Genomic DNA, 18,829 nt, shown 5'->3' on the forward strand with positions numbered 1-18,829 from the left:
TTTTTGTGAGACTTAATATGAACCAATTTATACTTTTGTGACACTTAATCACTTTAGCTTTTACATAATTGGTAAGCAATTTAAGTAAAATTAAAATCAAACAAGCCAGGATCTACTGGCTACTGGCTGTGTCAGTCATATACATATTCATATATCAAAACACCTTAATAACTAACTCAGCTACAAATGTTGCAACGTTCTCTTGACAGGAGCCCAGCAGAGCTATGTGTGTCAGCTCCATGCAGGGAGTTTCTGTGTGGATTTTCGTCCGGTTCACTTCAAGCTCTGTATGATAAATTTAACATCCGCTTGTTCTGCAGCCTATACATCCCACGGTTGGCTCATCACAGAAGGTGTGTGCGGATGTGAATGTGTTTGCTAGAGGAAGAACAGAAGGAGAGGGTTCCTCAAGCTTTGAATGTACATCTGTCAGCGTCAGAGGAGACCAGCTGAGCGGTGAACTCTTTAATGCACACACCTAGTCTCCACTGTAGACTTCCTGTGTCAACCATGAGTCACAATCTGGCTGTTATGTAACTCCTCAGAGGAGAGACAGGAACACCGACACACCTGTGCCCTGTCAGCCTGTCCCTGGCAGGTTTCACTCCACATTCACTCTGCGCTGCAGCACCACATACAGTCTCATACTTTTTAAACTGCACCTAAATATTTAATTATGAGTCAGGCTGCAAGAATTTAGGTCTTCACTTCAGCCAATATTTCATTAGTGTCATCTGATGAGAATAGCCGCCCTTGCTCATTTGCGCACACATACTGCATACTTAGGGGTGTGTGCGTGTGTGAGGGGGTGAATGCAGGCATGACATAAATACAGGATATGGATAATTTTGAGCGCTTGTGTTAGTTTAGGACAAGAAAAGCTCATTGCATGGAGCCAAATGTGCCACCTCTTCAGCAGCAAAGCCTTGCTCAAACCTCAAAACTACCCCCGCAGCCTACAGGACCACGTGACCCCATCCCCTGCCACACAAACACTTAAAGTGTAAAGGGAGAAAAAAAAACATCTCTTCCCCCACATTCAGGGCTATGCTGCAGTAATCTAGGGCACACTCGCCAGCGATGCAGATCTTTATCTACAGATACAGTTGCCTGGACAAGTTTTTTTTAAGTTCAGAATATCAACAGGTCTGCAGTGATGAACCCACAACATCATGTTTATCACCCGAGGGGGCTTCGATGGAAAAATACAGATATATATTTAAATGTGTATGATGAGGAATAATACAACTCAAGTGGAAAAATACATTAAAATAGCCTTACTGACAGGTCCTGTATTCAAAATAGGGCAATTGGGTACTTTGCGACGACTGGGGCACAGACCGCTTTGTGTGTGTGTGTGTGTGTGTGTGTGTGTGTAGCAGGTAAACGTCACAGCTTGCTGAGCCTCTGCGAGCGCGCGCCACACTTCCTCAATCAACGGAATCACAGAGCGAAAAAACGAGAGGAAGAGAAAAGAGCAACTTTCGTCGAGCTGCGGTGAAAATCAACAGCAGCGAGTTTGCGGGACGAGGTGAGACGGCCGTTTTAACAATTCTTCATCGACTTTTTCCACAGAGCTGGCGTCTCAAACGTTTGGTGTTTGCAGAAAGTTGCTCAAAGACCAAGAAGCCGTGCCCCATCTTTTTATTTTTCGTCTTTCATCTTCTGGGAGACGAACTGTAACGAGAGACTCGTCCAGCCGGGACCGTTGGTGCTAACGTTAGCTAAGATAACTTACTAGCGATGACTTATAGATTCGTTAACTCTACGCTTATACGTGGCCACTGAAATCATTATTTTCACTGACTAGCGAGCTGTTCTGATTGAAATTATAATCCCCGCCAACTTTTTAGAATAGTGTTGTCTCGTTTTAAAAGCATTTTAACTGAAATTGTGCGACGGAATCTGAGCTGTCAGATCTTAATGCGCTACGGGGTCAAGTATGGAAAAAAAGCCTGATGGGTTGATCAAACATTGACAGGCGATGGCTCAAAGGCAAACGCAGCCGGCCACCATCGCTTTATGCTCTCAAAATGTGTTTCCCGATCTGGCTTGAATTCAATTTGCCCAGCTATTAAAACACTGTCAGCCAAGCAACATTTGTGTTGGGCGATATGGAATTCCAGGTCAGGTCACAGGATCTCACGGGTCACAGAGCCTGCTCTAACACCGGGCGTGAGGCGGAATGCGGGCAGGTCCGGACAGCAAAGACAGACAAGTGTTTTTAAATGAACCGCTGCATTTATTTGTCAAAAGTAGAGCGTGGTTGCAAACTGAGTCAGACTGAGGTGACATCTGCCTTCAGGGAACTGATCGACCACATCCTTCAGAAACAGCGGGGTTGCATAAAGCAAATCAGGTGCACTGACTGATTCTCGGTCCATGCTGAATGTCTTCAGATGACTGCGTGCTCACTGTTGCATTGTAACTCACCTTAACATCTGCTCTGTACTTTGTGACTGTCTTAGTGATTTGCATAGCGTTTTAGTCTTTGGATGTCATGTACAGGATGCAAAACTCTTTACAGTATGTTTTTAGCCGTTACACTTCCACTACGTGTGTGTGTGTGTGTGTGTGTGTGTGTGTCTGTCTCAGAGAGGTATGTGCAGGACATGTTTCCATCCCCAGCAGTCAGTGTAGTTTGATGCAGGCAGGCTGCTAATTTGATGCTTGCAATGTGAGGTGCTCTAAAGTAGTTTGGAGTTGTAGTCACGTCCGTGCAGCAGATTGCAGTACAGGGCCCGGCTGCCTAACTAACTTTTTCTATATTTTCCTTCACTCTTTCCTCCTGTCGCGGTGGAGCACGGTTACTCTTTCTCTCTGCTTCACTTATTAGTATTTCAAATGACTTAATGAGTGAGCGCTTGGTTCAATCTCCAGCAGTCAGGCTTGAAATAGAGAAGCTGTGAAGCTCAGATTCTAGATAGTAATATAATAACATCATTTAGCATTAGCAATAGTATATTGCTACTCATGCTAAAAAACATACTTTTTCTTTGGTTAATGACAGTATCAGGAAGTTGCCTATTTAATGACATGAATATTAGGAAGTTGGGTGGAAGTTTACAATTTACAGTATACTGGTGCAAGGGACATTACTACTGAATTTAACAGATGGGACAAATCGAAACAGCGCATGAACAGTGTGCTTGGTAATCAATCACTACCGCCCTCAATCACACAGTGTGCTTGGTATTGATTAACTCCCAAAACCCTGACATCACAACTCACAGCAGCGAGCGAGTGAGTAAGTGAACATGGGCGTTTATTGCCCTCCCCTCTTAGTGCACACTTTTTTTTTCCTGTGTCTTACTTTTCTGGTCTCAGTGTGGGCGGTTACGGTTTTAGGATTGTGAATGCCAGCTAGGCCTACTGTGGTGCGCTGCATGCTTGAATTTGGATTAGCGACATGTTGAGGCTTGCTCTGCCTTTGTAGTACAGGCAAACACTTCTACTGCTGCAGCTACAGGCTTTCAGGAACTACACAGTGACACACACACCCCAGTGACACAAGGAGCCAGACTAGGGGCAGAGGTGCAAATGATGCTGGAAAATTTGACATTGCGGTGTATTTTACACAATGAGGTGTGGAATTAATAGATTAGGCATGTAAGACAGCATGGGTGTGAGTGAAGTGCCTGGCCAACATATGAAATTGGTGGGCGTCACCTTTTGCATTGCACATACAGGCACTGGTGGTGCATAGGTTGCTGTAGAAAAAGTTGTAGCTCCATATGAAGCACATGTAAACTTATGTAAGTAGTAAATCTTGCATGCAGCAGCTGGTGTCCAGCATGAAGGGTGATATTGATCTCTCCCCAATTTGACACTATCGGCACATATTTCACCTCTGTAATATGAGGGATGCAATTAGTTTTCATCGTCTTTTAATATATTGAATCTTTTTTCGTAATCAGTTAATTAGGTCTATAAAATCTCTATTAAAAAACTACAGTTTATTTTTCCTTACTGGCAAGGGGATAAATCTTAGCATATTCAATTTACCAGCACAAGCCTTCTCCCCAAAAAAGTCAGATATAAAACATGTCACATTGGAAAAGTATGAAATGCAAAATAGATATGAGACACACAATACGCGTCTTGCATTCATGATGTTTTTTTCTTTTACCCCACACAACCAGCTTTGAAATCGGATACAAAAAACCTGCAATAGATGGCCCTCGTCGTTGACGGAGGTGTAAAGATGTTTTGCATATCTCCTCCAAAGTGAGAATGAGGCAATTTGTTCCCCGTTTCTGGGAATATCAATGTGGTTCACCACAAGTGTGTGTGAGTGCAGGAGTCTGACAGGGTGTCATGATTATGTTTTAAATATATTTCTCAAACATGAGTTAAATCTTCTTTTCTTTTTTTTCTGATATTGGTGGACCTCACAACGTACGTAGAGATTTCACAGTTTAACAAAGACATGTATGCAACTGTGTACGTACGCACTATATTAACTGGATATGATTTTGAACTGTGTGTGTAACTAACATGTCATTATACAGTAGATAAATGTCACCTGGGTAACACTGTGTTTGTCCATCTCTGGGAGCAGGTGACCTTGGTACTCGTCACCATGGCTCCTTTCTTGAGGATCGCCTTTAATTCGTACGACTTGGGCGTCCTGCCTCCTCTGGCCGACCCGCCCTTCTGTGCAATCAAGATGAAGGAGGCCTTGACAACTGGTGGGAAACTTTAAAAGCCTACACCCCCCTGTGCTTTACAGAAAAAGATGTTACTTCTTATCTCCTCCTCTTTGTCCATCTTCCTTTTCCTAGAACGAGGTAAGACCCTGGTTCAGCGGAAACCCACCATGTACCCGGCTTGGAAGGCCAGTTTTGATGCGCACATCTATGAAGGTCGTGTGATCGAGGTACTGCTGATGAAGACAGCCGAAGAGCCGCTGGCTGAGGTCACTGTTGGAGTGTCTGTCCTTGCTGAGCGCTGCAAGAAAGCGAACGGGCGTGCTGAGTTCTGGGTAGGACATTACAGACTGTCCTCTGTCCCTGTGGAGCTATATTTCTGACTGTCTGTGTGTAACTGCCTTTGTGTCGCACTGTGTGTTCAGGTGGATCTCCATCCTTCTGGGAAAGTGATGATGGCAGTGCAGTATTTTCTGGAGGGAGGGGATACAGGTACAGGAAATAAAATAGAAAATTGGCATACCAGTTTAGAGATGCATTATTGCCACCAACTGTTGCTCTCACATCATGTTAGAGTCCTGATTTGCTGCATAGCCTCCTCTCAAAATATAGTAGAGACTCTATAGGTATAGCTCCCATGGTGGAAACTATATTGTCAAATCTCTACCATTGGACACATTTCTACTGTTCAACCCTATTCTCAGCCCTTTCCTAAGGACTTTTTTCTGTAATCCATATGTTCTGTAGCTGTGTGGGTGCTTTGTTTTCCCTGGTTTAGTATGTGCCATGTTGCCACTAAAGCCCATGGAAACTTGGTTTCAAATCTAAAGTATTTCTCTGTAAACATTAAATCTGATTATAAAAGCAACTCTCCAAAAAAACATCCTTTATTATTATTTACTAAGAGTTTAATAAATGCTTAGTCAGGCCTGTGTTGGTATGGTTTCATCAGACATTCAACATTAGCAGACAACCCTTCACTCTGAATCAGATTCTGTCGCTCAATTCTGATTGGTACACAGACATATGTGACAGCACCCTTTTTATCACTTCGATCCACACACTTCAAACCAGAGCACATCACAAAAACACAAAGACAGGAATCACTCACATGAAACGACAATGAATGTCCTAATTAGCAGAAAATGTCATGTTAATGTAGGACCCCATCACTCATAGACAGAAGATGACTGAGAATCAGAGTAGAATAGGAAAGTGGGTGAATATTATAAAATCTATAATAATTTAATAGTAATAATCTGTCTTTTAAGCATTCAGCAAATACACAAATACCATGTTGATACAACTTAATCTTTAGCACCTACGTATATATATAGACAGACTGCACAACCACTAGTCAATACTTGTCCTTGCTAATTTAATCTTATCATTCACAAGCACTCACATGAGCAATTCCTGTGGGTTCCCTTATCATTAAGGCAATCAATTTGAGACCTATACAAAATGACCTTTGTTTTTCCATTACAGTGGTATGGGGTGACTGATCTGTGTTTCTCTGTTTGTCTGGAAGAGAGTAAGCAGACTGCGAAGGAGGAAGAGGCTCCTACCCTGAACCGTAGACGAGGGGCCATTAAGCAGGCCAAGATCCACTTCATAAAGAACCATGAGTTCATCGCCACGTTTTTCAGACAGCCCACTTTCTGCTCCGTGTGCAGAGAATTTGTCTGGTCAGTGTGCCCTGTGCTTCAGTCCTATAAACAAACCTTCAAAGCAGTTAAAGGGGAACTCATAAACCAATGATCAGATACACAAACTAAAACTCAAGTCATGCTGATAGACTTAGTGTAAGCAACTTCCTCATATTTGGCAGGATTAAGACTGTCTGAGTTGGCTAATTTCTGAGTAAGATAACCTGTTCACTTGTGATTTTATTGATGAAAACAGGAAGGTTTAGTTGTAATGCCTGTAGAAATTATAATGTGTGTCAATCTTTGATGACTGCAGATCTCCACAAATCTATTTGCTTTGAAGACCTTTTTGGTCTCATTGGGGAGGAGGTTTGTAGAAAAAGGAAACCCTGATATGCAAATCAGAATGGGTGTATTCTCCCTGACTATGATGACTAACAAGTGATTAATCAGCCAACTATTTACATGATTAAAAAATGATGCCAAGTGACCCATTTGTGTCACTTTATCTCTCACAGGGGACTCAACAAGCAAGGTTATAAATGCAGACGTAAGTCTACAATAATTTGTCACTTGAAATAGAGCCTGCTATATCTTAAAAATGTGTACTCAGCCATGAAAAAAGATACTTTTTCTTTTGTAAGGATTTTGTGGCCAGTGTACAAGATATGCTCAGATTTGGGATCAAAGGATACAAATCTCTTTTATCTTTACATTTTTTTGTAGAATGCAATGCAGCCATCCATAAGAAATGCATAGACAAAATCATCGGCAGATGTACCGGTACTGCTGCCAACAGTCGGGATACTGTGGTACGTATCACATATTTCTGCAGTACACCACGTACTATGAGTGCTCTCCATATGCCTCGAAATTCTGTTCAGTGTGGGCTTCTCTCACTCTGTTTTCTGCTGGTGTAGTATCAGTATCAATAATGATGGTAATATCATTGGACTGGAAGCTGTTGCTGTGTCAGAGTTTGATACAAAGGCAGACACCAGTCAGGGTCCACATCCAATTAGATGCTCTTTTCAGTGATCAATATTGGTAGATAAAGACGATCAAAGACCAACTGACATAGATAATGGTTACATGTAAATGATCAAGCACACACACCCTCCCGTGAGGTGAATAATAGATGGGGTGTGGTCTCAGAGAGGCGCCTTAAATCACAGTAGAGGCTGACCTTTTTATTCAGCAGTGCGCTCACTTCTGACAGTATAATCTCAGAGAGGGAAGCAGAGGACAAAGCAAAGAAATAAAAATGAAGCAGGTGCGCAGGCCTGTGAAGTGGCACAGGCCACTGATTAGGATTCCTTTGCTGCCGGACATTCATGGAGGTGATAAATCCCATTTGTCCCTGCAGTTCCAGAAGGAGCGCTTTAAAATTGACATGCCACACCGTTTCAAGACCAACAACTACATGAGTCCCACCTTCTGTGACCACTGTGGAAGTCTGCTGTGGGGTCTGGTCAAACAAGGCCTCAAGTGTGAAGGTACAGTGCAGATATGATCGACTTCTTGTTGGAGTGTAAGTGTGCTTTTGTCCTTTAACATGCGTTTGTTTTGTTCTGTGTGTAGACTGTACCATGAATGTCCATCACAAGTGTCAAGATAAAGTAGCCAACCTTTGTGGCATCAACCAGAAACTACTAGCTGAAGCACTTACACAAGTCAGCCAGGTGAGTTCACAGAGACTTTCAATGTTTGGTCAAGTCAAGTCAAGTCAAACATCATGCTGCCTAATTGAATCATAACATGGCTCTTTCAGACACAGCAGCCATTATCTGATTACATTATATCTTACTTATCTGTTTAAGTACTGAAATGGGTTAGATACTAATGAACTGGATGATGATCACATTAGAGCCACAATTGTGGACCAGCACTTGGTTATTGTCATTTTTATAAGATTTTTCCAATTGTGGAAAAGTCAAAATCACACAAATTTTACCTTCTTAATGATAAAGTCATGATTAATGGAAAAAACCATAAGAATATTTTTAACTACCGTCAAAACATCCTGAGAGCTATATATTGACATTATATTATCTGCTGAAAGATGATGTAAAAGTGTGTGACAGGTCTCAGAGGCACCAGCAGAAACCCTTTGCTGTCTATTACAGGTGGTCTGCATGTGGTTATTGACAGCGTTGTGCGTGGATTAATGTTATGGTAGATGGATCGTCCTCTGTGCATCCTCTGACAGTGTCATTGTTGATCATAACAATGGTCTTAAACTGACCCCTATTTTACATGTAACCTTGATCCAACTTTAGCTCTACATCGCGTCCTTACCTGAGCCTCTCTAACATTAATCCCAGCCTTAACTCAGACAGAGCATATCTATCAGTGCCCATCACAGTGGAGTATCACCTGACACTCAGTTCATTGTTTCCTGTCTTTATAATCCCTTGATAATAAATTGATTACAATAGACAATTAATGGACTATCAAAATGAAGTTTAACCATCAATGCCTCAGTGCCACTTGAATGTGAAACTCCCAATCCCCCGTTTGTATTGACAAATTGTTGAGAGCGACACCTGACCTCAATAGGAACCTGAGCTTCCTGTTGTGGTGGTGGTGGTGGTGGTGGGGGGGCCATCAGAGCACACAATAATTCAGACTAAATGTGTTCACATTGCTGGGAATCCTTTGTTCTGCCTGTTTCATGCTTATTTTTGTTACTGCGTTTGCTATTCCATCAGAAATCGTCCACCCGCCGTTCAGATCCAAACCTGCCAAATCTGCCTGATATTGGAATCTATGATGAAGTTAACAAGCTTGCTGGACTGGATGTTAATGGTCAGTGAGTGTTATTCTCTGTGTGCTTGTAGATGCATTCACTTAAGCGGTATAGGCTCTATACTGATGATAATGCTTGCAGAATAATATGCAAAAGTCTTCAGTGTTTAAGATGATTATATGAACGACCTCTCCACTGAGTAATTTCTATGTGTGGCATTTGTTTGTCCGTCAGATGGATCTCCATATGGCAGACTGTGGGAAGGGTCCAGCCCAAGGCCTCAGTCTCGTATTACCCATCTGACCCGCATCAATGTGGACAACTTCATCTTCCACAAGGTCTTGGGAAAAGGCAGCTTTGGCAAGGTACAAAGAAACCATGTCAGTGTGAATTAAACTGTGAGACTGCTGCTTTAAAAACCCCAACCCGAGAGTGAGAGGATAACCATGAGTAAATCAACAACACTTCAGTCAGTGCTTGTCATAAACACACTGGCGATTGCAGACCTCCAATAGAAATAATAACATGCCAATATTAATCCATCTCCTTCTCTTCTCGTCTCCTCTCCTCTCAGGTTCTCCTGGCAGAGCTGAAGGGTCGTGGAGAGTACTTTGCAGTGAAGGCTCTGAAGAAAGATGTAGTACTGATGGATGACGATGTGGAGTGCACTATGGTAGAGAAGAGAGTCTTGGCTTTAGCCTGGGAAAACCCTTTCCTCACACACCTTTACTCCACCTTCCAGACCAAGGTAGTCTCTTTCCACCTCGATAATGCCTGTGCCACTTTTTCTCTAACTCGTCGTTGTCATTGGTTGGACCCTCAATACTCAAAATGAAACTTGTCAACAGGAGCATCTATTCTTTGTGATGGAGTATCTGAACGGAGGAGACTTGATGTTTCATATTCAGGAGAAAGGGCGCTTTGAACTCTACAGAGCCACGTGAGTCACACCTGCTACACAGCCTAAAACACACACTCACTACCTGCCATCTCTACTCTGTGCTCTCGTCCTGCTGTAGCTGTGTATAGACTCACACATACAGAATCAATGAGATGAGGGAAAGCTGATAAAGAAGAGCCTGTATTTACTCTCCCTATTTCTCTCTCCCATGGTGGCTTTTTCTTTGACATAATATACTGATCCCTGATGGGCGCTGGTGTCCATTAGCTGCTGCTCACAGACTGGCCTTGTAAGGAGCAAGCAGCTTTTAGTACCTCTGTACTGTTTGTAAAGGGACGTATCAGTTACTACCACCCACCTCTCTACTCAACACTCTGTGGGAATCCCTCCAGAAAAAAACAATGGCTCACCAATGGAAGAGTATCCTGGAGTCTAAAGCTTGGTGGCACCTGTACCACAGCCAACGCAAGTTTTAAAAAGTCTCACATTTGCAAACACAGAGATGAAAGTGAAACATTTCTTCACAGTTGCTGTTACACACACACGCTCGAGCTTCATGGCAACAGATAGAAGATTAATAATACCAGCAAAAAAGCTTTGAGCTAATTTCCAAAACCTTGAAGTACCTTCTTTTATGAAATGTTTTTCCTGTAAATGGTGACACCTGGATCTGGATTTCACCTTCTTGAACAGGACCAATTGCATTTGAGAAAACAACCATTAGCTTTTAGCCCCCTGCTTTTCTGGAGCTTTGCTGTCTAAGTGATGCAAAGCTAGTTTGGTTTGATTCTAGATATCAGAGGACAGAGATATGTACAGTAGACTTCTTATGTTTTATGTTTTGAAGCCTATGAATGCATTTACCACTATATTTCTTATAAGCTATTACACAGTAGTATTTTTTTAACCTACAGGTGTCGGTTTAAAAAACAGGTTTCACATTATGAGAGCACGAACACTGATGTTAAAAAGCAATCTGCCAATACATTTCCTGTAGTTAAACTGGAGGCCGTGTCCTGGACTCACGAGATGACAGGAGTAATTCTCTACTTTGCAAACACGGACATCTGATCTTGTGTTGGCATCCACTACAGTCCTCCTCCTTCAGTGACTGTATTCAGCCTGGATGGAAAATTTACCCTCAGTGAATGAGGGAAAAAGAGAAGTGGGTCTTCTCATTACCTCACAATGCATTCATCAGAAAAAACAGGCATCTGCATGCTTGTTTATATATATTTTCCAAATGTGGTAAATCAGCTTGTGTGTTGCTGCACAAGTTGTCACAGAGGAATGGAAATTGCCTCCTGAATTTTGGTTATGTAATATTTTTCCTTAGGCAGCAGCTGAACTGCAGAGTTTCCGGTGACCTCTTTATCAGCACAAAGGCCCTGTTCTCCCAGTGGCCACTGCTAACCTGTTGACCCGGTCCATAGAGAGTCTAGTCCAACATCTCAGCATTCCTCACATACTCACACTTCGTTCCACATCTCTAGACTTAAATTTGCGTTCTGTTCTGCCTTTTCTAACTTGTTCTCACAAGACTTATAAGTGAGAGATGATCAATAGATGAACCCTGACAGCCTATTCAGTCCTTGTCATTTGGTCCTTTACAGTGAACGACAAGTTATTGGGTTCGAGCGGAGGCTACTCTATCTCCTCTCAGGCCTCATTCGTTTCACCTGACACAGATGACAAGAGAAGCATGTCAGAGATAGGCTAATCTTTCGGCTCACGCAGCGCTCAGGTTTCACATTATTAGAGCGTTATTCACCTGTCTCCTACTCCATACAGATGTCCTCTTCAATAATTTAGCTCTACACTGAAATGAGTCTGCACCCTGCAGGGACACCCGTGTTCAGCTGCCAACTCTGCTGCGAGGTAGCTGCAGCGTGGACATGTAGCTTTTCCTCAGAGATGACCCGCTGATATCTGTCTGTCTCTGTTTGTCTTCCCAGGTTCTACTCAGCTGAGATCATTTGTGGTCTTCAGTTCTTACATTCCAAAGGGATCATCTACAGGTCAGAGCTAAAATATGTATCACATCTGGATGTACAGTACATACACTTAAATGACCACACTGGTAATTGTTCATGTCTGCTTGAGTACTACATTCTTTACATAACAGCTGACAGTTTTGGATTATTTCCTACGTTCCACAAGACCGTTGATTTCAGTGCAGTTGCAAGTGTGAGGTGAAAATGAACTTGACGAGAGTCGAAACTTGCTTGGTTAGGTAATCCCACGCATTTTGGCACTTTCTTTTTCCCTGAAAGTTTCATTATCATTGTGTGGTATTGCAGTTGTTTGCTGGGACTGTTTAGAAAACTGTCCCTGTGGGTGCAGTCGACCCTAAAAATCCAGTTCAGAAGAAAAACAATGGAATGTTTTGTTTGTGAAGAAGAAAATGTGAATTTGTTCATTTTTTACGGTAACAGAGATGTTTTAAAAATCTCGGGAATAGTGAAACTGCTTGCAATTGCATGATTATGTAAGAATAATATAACGTTTAGAAAATGTCTTTTTTTACATTTGTAAATAAACACAACAGTGAACTAAATATTCACTTTGATGGATTACCTGTCTCAGGCAAGTTTTGGATTGCTGTCATTTAAATCATGAAAGGAAGTGAAACCAATGGCTGCCTGGAAATAAGAATTAAAGTTAAATTTTTAGCGATATGACAGCTTAGTGAATTGCATAAGACATGCACAACCACGGGTGTGGCTCTTCCAAACATTTTGAAAATCTTGAGTCGTAAGGTTCTTCCTGGCTCGAGTGTAGTGAGCATTCAAGATTTCACAGTTGAGCGTGCACTTTTTTTTAAAATCACATTTTATCCTAAAAGTTCATTTAAAACAAGCATTAAGTGGCAGCCTGACTTGATTCTGATGAACACAAAATTGTCTGATAAAACCTTACAGCTACAAACTCACACTCAGTGATCCTTTTCAAAGACATTCATGTTTATTTCCAATCCTGCTGTGATTGATTTTTTTCCAGAGATCTGAAGTTAGACAATGTGATGCTGGATCACGAGGGACACATAAAGATCGCTGACTTTGGCATGTGCAAGGAGAACTTGTTTGGAGAAAATCGTGCTACGACTTTCTGTGGTACTCCTGACTATATCGCTCCAGAGGTACAGTGTTCCATACTTTCCTAAAAAATTCAATTCTGCACCCGATTTGCTTTTCCCATTCTACATGCAAACAAGTGTCAGTGTCAATATGTCTTATTTCTAATATTGCATTGCAACTCAGATCCTGCTGGGACAGAAATACTCCTTCTCTGTTGACTGGTGGTCGTTTGGGGTGCTGCTGTATGAAATGCTGATCGGTCAGTCGCCTTTCCATGGAGACGATGAGGATGAGTTGTTTGAGTCCATCCGCATGGATACTCCGCACTATCCTCGCTGGATCAACAAGGAGGCCAAGGAGCTGCTTGAGCGGGTCTGTACCATATCTTTCATACCAAATACATCTGTCATTTGAGGTGTAATGGTGCACTTTCCTTACTTACCCTTACTGACTCCCTGCAGTTGTTTGAGAGAGATCCCACTCGCAGGCTAGGAGTCGTGGGTAATATCCGTTTACACCCCTTCTTCAAGACCATTAACTGGCAGGCCTTGGAGAGGAGAGAGGTTGAACCCCCCTTCAAACCCAAAGTGGTATGACCCACACACAAATCACAGGATTAAATTATTGTGTATATTACGTGTATATAATCTGTGATGTTTTATTATTTTGCTCAGATATGTTCATTCTCTATTGCAGAAAGCAGCGAATGATTGCAGCAACTTTGATCGTGAGTTCCTCAGCGAGAAGCCTCGTCTCTCCCACAGCGATAAGAACTTCATAGATTCCATGGATCAGACGGCGTTCTCCGGCTTCTCGTTCATCAACCCTAAGATGGAGCACCTTTTAGAAAAGTGACCGTTGTAATGACAGTCTGACCTGGGTCACATCCCTACTGTGTCCGGACAGTTCCCTTTTTCTGTCACATTGTTACACTTGCAAATGAGTGAGCTGTTCTATGATCAGTATTTTTGTGACCTTATTTTAAGCACAAACTATTGTCCTTGGGTACGTGTAGAAATACGAGTAGAAACGGGCCCTTGTACTGTATATACTGATGTTATTGTATTTGTGTGCATGCTTATTATTTGTCTAGGTTGTGAAGACCTGTATGAACAATAATATTAGGGTGGGAGGTTGAAAATCCTTACATTCCACTTGACGTCACTGCTTCCATCTGCAGCCATTTTGTGTCCCTTTTCGTAAAGTTCAGTCAAACCCACGGGGTGAAAAGTTGTGAACGGGAGAAGGGAGAAGAAGAAGCCTGTAGGAATAAATTATACTGTAAACTTCAAATGTAGATGTGTGAATGAGGTGACTGCATGTCTAGAGATCAGACCAACAGAAATCTAATCGTCTTTAAATATAGAATAATAATGAATGTTATCTGTCTCGGAACATTGGAATTCTTGCCTTTGACTGGATAAATCATGTCTTGCTGACAAAGAACAACTTCTGGTTGTGGGATTCAACAGTGCCATGTAAAGAACAAATGTAAAGTAACAGCTGATGTCAGCTGTGTTGAAAGCACCTGTCTGTGACTGGATGCACCCAGGTGTGCAAAAACTTCAGTAAAGGTACGGGACTTTAAACAGTGAGAGGGAAGTTACTGAAATGCTGTATATAAACAATGTATATGTATATTGTTGTAACATGTATATTGGTTCGCTAAGGTTGTACTTTTTTTTACTGTCTCCATCTTTTACATCTGATTAAAAAAGCATCAACTCCCAACTCTGATGTTCTATTTTTGAAACCTCTGCAGTTTACTCTGTCCGCAAAATATGAAAAATTAAGTTCTCAAAAACAGGAAAGTGTAGAAAGTTTAGCCAAATCAGGCGTTATCGATGGTGCGAAGTGATGGGTAACCAATAAAGGTTTGTTGTATTTTAGTATTTCCATATAGTTTGTTCTTTTTGCGACTAGTTTGTCTTCATGTATTTTGGTATTTTTATTGTATGTTTGAATGTTTTTTGCCTGACTTGGTTTTTAACATCTTGTATCATGTTGAAAATAGCTTCTCACTTAAACATATCATTGGATTTACTGTGTTTTGTGAATCCATAAATAAAACATAAAGCTAAAGAAAAAACAATATCCTTGGAAACACCACAGTTCATTTTATGAATGTAGATTTTACCTTAATACAGTCAATATGTTGGTGACAACATTTGGTGATTACATGGAGGAGGGACATACTGATGTGTGTGGGCCAAACACCACAGTCGCCTCACACAGATTATCAGAGGGATGCTTACGCCCTCTAGCGACGCCGCGGCGGACATTACGTACATTGGCTTTTGACGTCACCGCGTAACGTGCTTCCGTACAATGTATACGGAAGTGTTACCGCTACGACGACTAGAACTTCTAGCTTTTACTGCTTTCCGGCAAATGTAATCTCGCACTTCGCTCACTCGAAATTAGGCGGCAGTGTTATCGTTTTTTCGGCATAGTGACGGTTTTCACAGTGTGACTATAAAATGATTTCCCTTCGTAGGAAGCAGCAGACAGCTTGTCAAATTCACGCTTGATAAAGTTTTCCAGCGAGTCAGAGGAAGTCCAAAATGAGCTCTCAGGATGTACTGAAGAGTGCGTCCACTTTAGCATCGTATAATGTGTTGCTACAGGTACATGAACACGTGCAGTGCTTAAAGGTTCAGTCTGTCAGTCTTCTGTCCAGACTATTTAATGGTTCACATGTTTTGTCGGGTTTTTATCTCAGGTGACGTTCCGTGTCCTCACCTTCTTGCTGAACGCTTTCACACTGCGCTTTGTGTCCAAAGAGCTGATTGGCGTCGTCAACGTCAGGTAAAGACGACTGAGATCAGAGCCACCAGGCAAGATAATACAGAGCACGATGAAAACACATGCCAGCACACCAGCTCCTGTAACGTGCATGTGTATGTCTTTATCACGCAGGCTCACACTGCTGTACTCCACATTAGTGTTTTTAGCCAGAGAAGCTTTCCGGAGAGCCTGTCTGAGTGGGGTGTCTGGAAAGAACCACAGCTGGAGACAAGTTATCAACCTGCTATGGCTGACGTGAGTTGATTTGACAAAAAGGATGAACTTTTTGATTTTGTGTAAGCAGTCCTTGCGTCTTATCTTTGCCTTGCTTACCTCTCAGGTTGCCCCTGGGTGTGTTATGGGCAGCCCTGCTGGTGTGTGTTTGGCTGTGGCTCCTGGAGGTCCCGGACCCCCAGACTGTCCCTTTCTATGGCCCTGCTGTGGTGTTGTTCGCCTTGGCAGGAGTGCAGGAGCTCCTGGCTGAGCCCCTCTGGGTCCTGGCTCAGGCTCACATGTTTGTCCGATTGAAGGTGGTCGGCGAGAGTTTAGCAATGATCGCCAAGTGCAGCGTAACTGTGGTGCTGGTGGTGTTTTGCCGTGAATGGGGCCTTTACATCTTCTCTGCTGCTCATGTAAGAGATGAGCTGCAGTCTTTCTGCATTATTCCTAGAATTACATCCTCTATGTAATGATTTTAAGCTGTGGATGTTTCTTTAGTTGGTGTACACAGGATTCCTGGTGCTGTGCTACGCTGTTTACTTCATTCGTTTCCTGGGCTCAAAAGAGGCAGCCGAGAAGAGTTTCCCTCTGCGCCACACCGGAGATCTCCTGCCTGGCAGAGCTGATGGAGAGGTAGACGGACAAGACAATACACTGCTGTTTGTTGTTTATGAGCCATCTTCACAAAATCACTGATGAGTCACAGGATGAACTGTCACCATACAGGCCTAATGATCCTCACCTGTTGTTTACAGCCGCTGATTGATTGGACTCTGGCCCGGCTCACATGGAGCTTCTTCAAGCAATCCTTCCTGAAGCAGATCCTGACAGAAGGTGAGCGCTACGTCATGACCTTCTTCAATGTCCTCAGCTTTGGAGACCAGGGAGTTTATGATATCGTCAACAATCTGGGCTCCATGGTGGCCCGCTTCATCTTCTTGCCTATCGAGGAAAGCTTCTACATCTTCTTTGCCAAAGTGCTGGAGCGCGGACGTGATGTCAGAAGTCAGAAACAGGTGTGAGTCTTGGACATGAACACAAACATGTGTTTGTGAATGTCTAGGAAGGAACGGTGGCTGGTTTGTCTTCATGCCCAGGATTTTTTCTGCAGGAAGATGTTGCCGTTGCAGCAGAGGTCCTGGAGTGTCTGCTGAAACTGGTGCTGGTGATTGGTCTGATCATCACGGTGTTTGGCTACGCCTACGCTTACCTGGCTCTGGACATTTATGGTGGCACTCTGCTGAGCAGTGGGGCCGGTAAGTGTTGTATTGGATATATGTGACAGATTCTGCTGTGCTGGTTGTTCTTAGTCACAGCTGGTTTTCTGATTATTTTTTTTGTTAAAGGGCCCACTTTGCTGAAATGCTACAGCTGCTATGTCCTCCTACTGGCTGTCAACGGTATTACAGAGTGTTTTGTTTTTGCTGCCATGAGCCAAGAAGATGTCGACAAGTAAGAATCCAAAAATGTACACAGTGAAATATATTCAGTCATGACGCATCATGTTACCTGTCAGTTAACGCTGTGCTTGTGTTTTGTCCTCAGGTATAACTTTGTGATGTTGGCTCTGTCTGTATCTTTCCTGTTCCTGTCCTACATATTGACATGGTGGGCTGGCGCTGTGGGCTTCATACTGGCAAACTGCCTTAACATGGGCCTCCGCATCTTGCACAGCCTGCTTTACATACAGCACTACTTCCAGTCCAGTCAGTGGAAGCCTCTGCGAGGCCTGCTGCCCTCCCCGCTCCTACTGCTGGCACTTGCTGTCAGTGCTGTTGTCACAGCGCTGTCTGAGGTACAAGAAGATTATGTCTCTTCATATTATCTCTAAATGTTAACCAATACATCACATTTTTAGTCAGTATGATTTGTATTGAATCTTGCACGAATCTGCTTGAGCTTCTTTATTCTCCGGCTTCAGGGTGTGTTCTGCTGTGACAGCAGGTGGTTGCTCAGGCTGGTCCACATCGGCGTAGGAGCAGCGTGTCTGCTCGGTGTGCTTGTAGCTGTTCTTCTCACAGAGACTCAGCTGGTTCAGTTTGTGAGGACTCAGCTTCTGCCCCGATACACAAAGAAACGCACTTAAACTGGACCGGAGGAACGCTTCAAACAGGAACCACTGACTGACTGTTACTGACTGTGTGAAAGCAACGAGGGAACAGCTTTTTAAAATAGGTCCTGTGTGTGTGTGTGTGTGTGTGTGTGTATGATGATGGTATGTTTTCACTGGATCATTCCTGTGTTGGGACAGTCAAATATAAACAAACATGTCACGGCCGTTTTGGAGCGTAATTGTGGGTGATTAAAGAAAATGAATGTATTTTAAGAAAATGGTTGAATTTGTTTGATTGTCTGACACATAAACAAGGCGGGGTGTTAAAGTTAATATCATGAAAACCTCAAGCAGTCCAAAGAATCTGTCATCAGAATCACTGTTCACTGCAAAAAACTGAATGTACAGATTTACTTGATAACACACGATAACATGACTTGAAATTCTAAATATTCTCTCTATTAAACCTGTTTAAAAAGCTTGATTGAGGTACATTTGATTAAATGTGACAAATTCAAATTTGCAGTGATGAGACAATCAAAATCTTGTGTTGCGGTTTGTTTATGAAGACAGGTTTGGTTTTATTTCACAGCTGGTTCGTGTATGTTCTGTATCTCATGATCGACGCTTTCATTTAGGAAATGAGTCGGCTCATAAAACGTTCACATAACCTTTGTTTTTGACAAGGTGATATTTTCATTGCTACAGATCTTGTGAGGATGCCGAGCACTGGTTCGCCCCGGTG

At 42.6% G+C, this 18,829-nt stretch overlaps 2 protein-coding genes across 2 annotated transcripts; both read left to right on the plus strand.

The window, feature by feature from the left end:
• The first annotated feature begins 1,035 nt into the window (after positions 1-1,035).
• On the plus strand, positions 1,036-14,914 carry prkcda (protein kinase C, delta a). Its single transcript, XM_076757201.1, has 18 exons — positions 1,036-1,531; positions 4,562-4,691; positions 4,785-4,984; positions 5,075-5,141; positions 6,181-6,337; positions 6,817-6,848; positions 7,025-7,110; positions 7,665-7,794; positions 7,880-7,980; positions 9,010-9,106; positions 9,282-9,412; positions 9,622-9,795; positions 9,896-9,987; positions 11,904-11,966; positions 12,949-13,087; positions 13,209-13,397; positions 13,487-13,615; positions 13,722-14,914. Exons 2-18 carry the CDS (start codon positions 4,583-4,585, stop codon positions 13,878-13,880), a joined length of 2,055 nt encoding a protein of 684 aa, XP_076613316.1. The 5' UTR covers positions 1,036-1,531; positions 4,562-4,582; the 3' UTR covers positions 13,881-14,914.
• Positions 14,915-15,350: 436 nt separating this feature from the next.
• Positions 15,351-18,566, plus strand: rft1 (RFT1 homolog). Its single transcript, XM_076757202.1, has 10 exons — positions 15,351-15,652; positions 15,748-15,833; positions 15,945-16,067; positions 16,153-16,444; positions 16,530-16,664; positions 16,787-17,047; positions 17,143-17,287; positions 17,378-17,483; positions 17,577-17,826; positions 17,953-18,566. The coding sequence occupies exons 1-10, from the start codon at positions 15,590-15,592 to the stop codon at positions 18,115-18,117; spliced, it is 1,626 nt and encodes a 541-aa protein (XP_076613317.1). The 5' UTR covers positions 15,351-15,589; the 3' UTR covers positions 18,118-18,566.
• The last annotated feature ends 263 nt before the right edge of the window (positions 18,567-18,829 follow it).

Source organism: Chaetodon auriga, chromosome 2 (assembly GCF_051107435.1).
Source record: "Chaetodon auriga isolate fChaAug3 chromosome 2, fChaAug3.hap1, whole genome shotgun sequence".
NCBI classification, from domain to species: Eukaryota; Metazoa; Chordata; class Actinopteri; order Chaetodontiformes; family Chaetodontidae; genus Chaetodon; species Chaetodon auriga.